This window comes from Brassica oleracea, chromosome C4, assembly GCF_000695525.1.
Source record: "Brassica oleracea var. oleracea cultivar TO1000 chromosome C4, BOL, whole genome shotgun sequence".
In the NCBI taxonomy this organism is placed as follows: Eukaryota; Viridiplantae; Streptophyta; class Magnoliopsida; order Brassicales; family Brassicaceae; genus Brassica; species Brassica oleracea.
In genome coordinates this window covers 5,085,843-5,089,866 of record NC_027751.1, presented here as the reverse complement: position 1 = coordinate 5,089,866, position 4,024 = coordinate 5,085,843, and the positions used below count along the sequence as shown (strand labels likewise).

General features: G+C 32.6%; 1 protein-coding gene across 1 annotated transcript; it reads right to left on the bottom strand.

Moving 5' to 3' along the window:
- Positions 1 to 546: 546 nt before the first annotated feature.
- LOC106340942 (exocyst complex component EXO70A1-like) lies at positions 547 to 2,557 on the bottom strand. The gene has a single exon (XM_013779766.1). The coding sequence runs from the start codon at positions 2,474 to 2,476 to the stop codon at positions 548 to 550; it is 1,929 nt and encodes a 642-aa protein (XP_013635220.1). The 5' UTR covers positions 2,477 to 2,557; the 3' UTR covers position 547.
- Between the last annotated feature and the right edge of the window lie 1,467 nt (positions 2,558 to 4,024).

The window sequence follows — 4,024 nt, the reverse complement described above, 5'->3', positions numbered from 1 at the left end:
CATGTTTTAGGTAACATTTTAATGATGCACGTTTTTAAAAATCTCCATTATTAAAATTATGCACGTAAGGATAACTCATGAGTTTTTTTGGTTGATTAAATGACATTTTGTCCAAATTTATTTAAGGTATTTCATTAAGGTAACTGAAAAATACAAACAATAAAATAGAAAGTTTAAATTCATTTAATCATATTTCATTAATGTAACTGAAAATACAAGTAACAAATTAGGCAGTTTTATTCGTTTTAGGATATTTCATAAATGCAACTGAAAAAGACAAGCAAAAAAAAGAGTTTAATTAATGAAGTAAGAACATTTTCAAATGGGTATTTCTCTTTTAATAATATAGATTGATGGTACGCGAAATGGTTCAAATCATTTCTCATTGAAACTTTCGAAATGGGATCCTTTTTTCCAACAAGATATGACTGGTGGTTTCATTTAGAAGAAGATATTTTATTAAAACAATCGAAGGCACATACAGAAACACAAACAAACATGATTGTAGATTCATTCAAGTGAGAATGGTAATGTCAAAGTGTGAGCTTTAGTGTTTTACACATCCAATTGAGAAACAAGATGTAGAAGACAAAGAAGCAGAAGCAGAATGAGAAGAGCCACTGAGCATTGGTGTTCCATGGAAAAGATCTGAGAGATAATTCTCCAAATTATCAGGCTTAAAACTCACCAACATCTCTATGTTTCTGTCTTGTCTCAACATTGGCAAATACTTCTCGTAAAACTCTCTGTACTCCGGTACAAGTGTCTTCACTATAGAAACCTCAAGCTCGTCCCTAAGCTTAGCATCCACTATAACACATGATGATTGTTTCAAGTATGCTCCCGCGAACGCTGCATGAAATCTCTTGAAGCATGTTGTGGCCTCCTCTGGTGATAGCTTGACACTTGTCTTCGCAGGTAAAGATACCAAAACATTGGCCCAAGCTGTTTTCTCGTATTTTTCAGCATAGCTTTTGAGTTTTGCCTCGTGCTTTGTGAGCCAATCGTCACCGAGAAGGTTCTTGAGGTGACTAGAACGAACAGTATCAGCCACAAACTGCATGTTGTTCACAAGGAAGATGTAAGAGAGAGAGACATCATTGTAACTCTCTGCTTTGGTGTCTAGCTTGCAAAGAAAAACCAGTATGAGCCAAGCTAGATGGACCGAGCATGCATGGTTGTTGACATGTTCATCTTCCAAGATAGGAGCCGTGAAGTAAGATTCTAGCAAGCGAGTGTTTGTCTTAAGAGGATGCTCTGTAAGGATCTCAGACAACACATGTACACGGCTGTATTCAGACAACAATGATAAGAAACTCATTGTTGTCCGAGTCAGCTTGTGAACCCCTCCTTCAGTGGAAATTTCTTTAGAAGAATCCTTGTGTATCATCGTCTCGAACTCCTTGAGACACGTGTGGATAGAGTCCTTGAGTTTCTTGAGCGTTGAGAGGACAAGAGTCTTCACAGAAGCTAATGAATCAAAGCTGAATATCATTTCTATGTCTGGCCAAAGGTCAGAGATAGCTGCATAGAGATCCATCAGCTTGAAGATCCTCTCATGGTGTTGTTTCTTCTCCTTGTGGGCTACGAGCTCAGGTAACATGAAGAGATTGAGTCCTGCTTCCTTTGCTATCTGGTTAAAGCAAGACTGTCCTATTGTAATGGATGCAGAGAAGACATGATCACAAAGAAGCTTCTCTCCTTTAAAAAGTGTTGTGACTCCAATCTTTGCAGCTTTGATCCAGTTCTTGATCATATGCTCGAGGACTCCCCAGTCCATTTTGTGAAAATGAGAGGTCTTGACCTTCTCGATCCCAAGCAAGTGTAGCCCTTCATCAACAATAGACTTTCTAATCAACTTATAGCTTTTTATGCACTCTTTACCATAACCACAGCTGATCATAGTCTCTGCTATGACCTTTAAGTCTGACATCACCAGAACTGAGGCTTTCTCCACCTGAGAGATGGATTCACCCGCCTTCTTCAGCTCATCATCATCATCCTCATCCTCATCATATTCCATATAAACTTCGAACTCTGAATTGCTAGATATTGTGGACTGACCAGAGGCTGAATCAGGATCAAGATGGTCTTGGTTAGAAGACAGTATCTGGAAGAACTCTTTCTCCAGCGTGGACATACCAATCTGCATCAGGCTCTGTGCAAGCACAAGCTTGTCAGATTTAGAGTCTTGAGAGACAAGAAAGTGCATGGCTCTGCGTAAGTCACGGACGCATCTGATGAATTCTTTGGCTTGTTTTCTGCTGTGTCTGAACAGAGAGATGATCTTTGTGTAGGACTGTGCGTTTGGATCCCATTTCTTGATGATTGACTCTGCAGACTCTAAGGCTTCCTCCATCATGGACTGAGAAAAGGGCTGGTTGAGTGGAGAAGCAGGAAGAGAAGCGAAAGAAGGAGAAAGGTTTGATGCAGAAGAAGAGGTTGAGAAAGTAACAGATTTAGCCATTTTCACCATGGTTAAAGGTTTAATGGACTCACTAATTAGCTTGTAACTCTTTTGGCTGTCTTTGTAAGGTTATTGAACATTATGTAGAGAGATGGCTCCTCAATGTTTGTGTGAAACCAATGACCAAAACAAACAGTTGACTAGCTTTTTATACGTACAAGCTTTGTAATGTTCCGTACTAATAACTTTCATGTACGTAGTTTCTTTATAGTTATATAAATATTTGAACGACTAATCAAGAGTATAAAGGTATAATTCGTTAGGTAAGAGCATCTCAATGACTAAATATTTATTTTTTGAATGAATACATGACTTTAAATATAAAGTGTTACGATTTCATGTAATGTCATTGAACAGTATATAGAGGGATTGTTTCCTAATGTTTGAGAGAAACCTATGACCATAACATACATTTGATTAGCTTCTACGTACGTACTAGCTTTGTAATGTTCCGTACCAGTAACTTTCATGTAGTTTATAATAGATATTAGATTTGAACCTGCACGTCCGTGCTGATATATTTATATTTTTATAATATTTAAAATATAAAATAAGTTATCAATATATATATATATATATATATATATATATATATATCTTTAATATAAATTTTTATGTATATAATATAATTTTGAAAATTTTATTTTTTTGAAATTTGTTTTGATGAAATTGTAAGTATTGTATATTAATGTAGTATTTTTTGTTTATTTATTTAAATATGCATCATCATATTAATAGCTTAATTTTAAACATTAGTTTTATACAAATTAATACAAATTTTATTAATTTTTTTATTCTTGGAATGTTTGTATGTGACTAAATTAAATTATTGTATTATATTTTAAAAATATTATTCTATTTAATATATTACATTTCAGGTTACTGTTTTTATTTTTACTACAAAATATCAAACATAAAATGTTACAACCAATAAAATATTATTTATTTTGTTCTATATAAGAACTTAATTTGATAATTTTTAAAAGAATTAGCCTATACTATTTAATTTAAAAATTAATTACTGAAATATATATAAAAATATGGTCTAGATTAAATATGAGAAACAATTAAACAATAATTGTCTAGTGGAAATATACTTGTCCTTTCTTAAAAATGTTATTGTTTAGATGTATATTGTTTTTGTTACGAAAATATCATATATGAGTTAGTCTAAAATGTTTAGTTAAGTTTCTAATGAATGATCAAACATAAACTTTGTATGGCAGATAAAAAATAGGATTAGATGGATCAAATCCATTTTAATTTATAATTTGAATACCAAAATTTTTTTAATGTACATTAATCACAAATAATCCAATCATTTGTTTTTAAAACATTGAATAGCACGTTCATTACTCATTAGTATATTAACTAGATTAAGACCCGCACCTTGCGCGGGATAAAAATTATATATAAAAATTATTTTATGTATTATATGTTCTTACATATTATGAAATAATAAATATATATTGAATAATTAAAAGTCAGTAACTATTACATATATAATTAAATTGGTGCGAACGTATAAATCAATTTTATTAATCCAAACAATTTTTT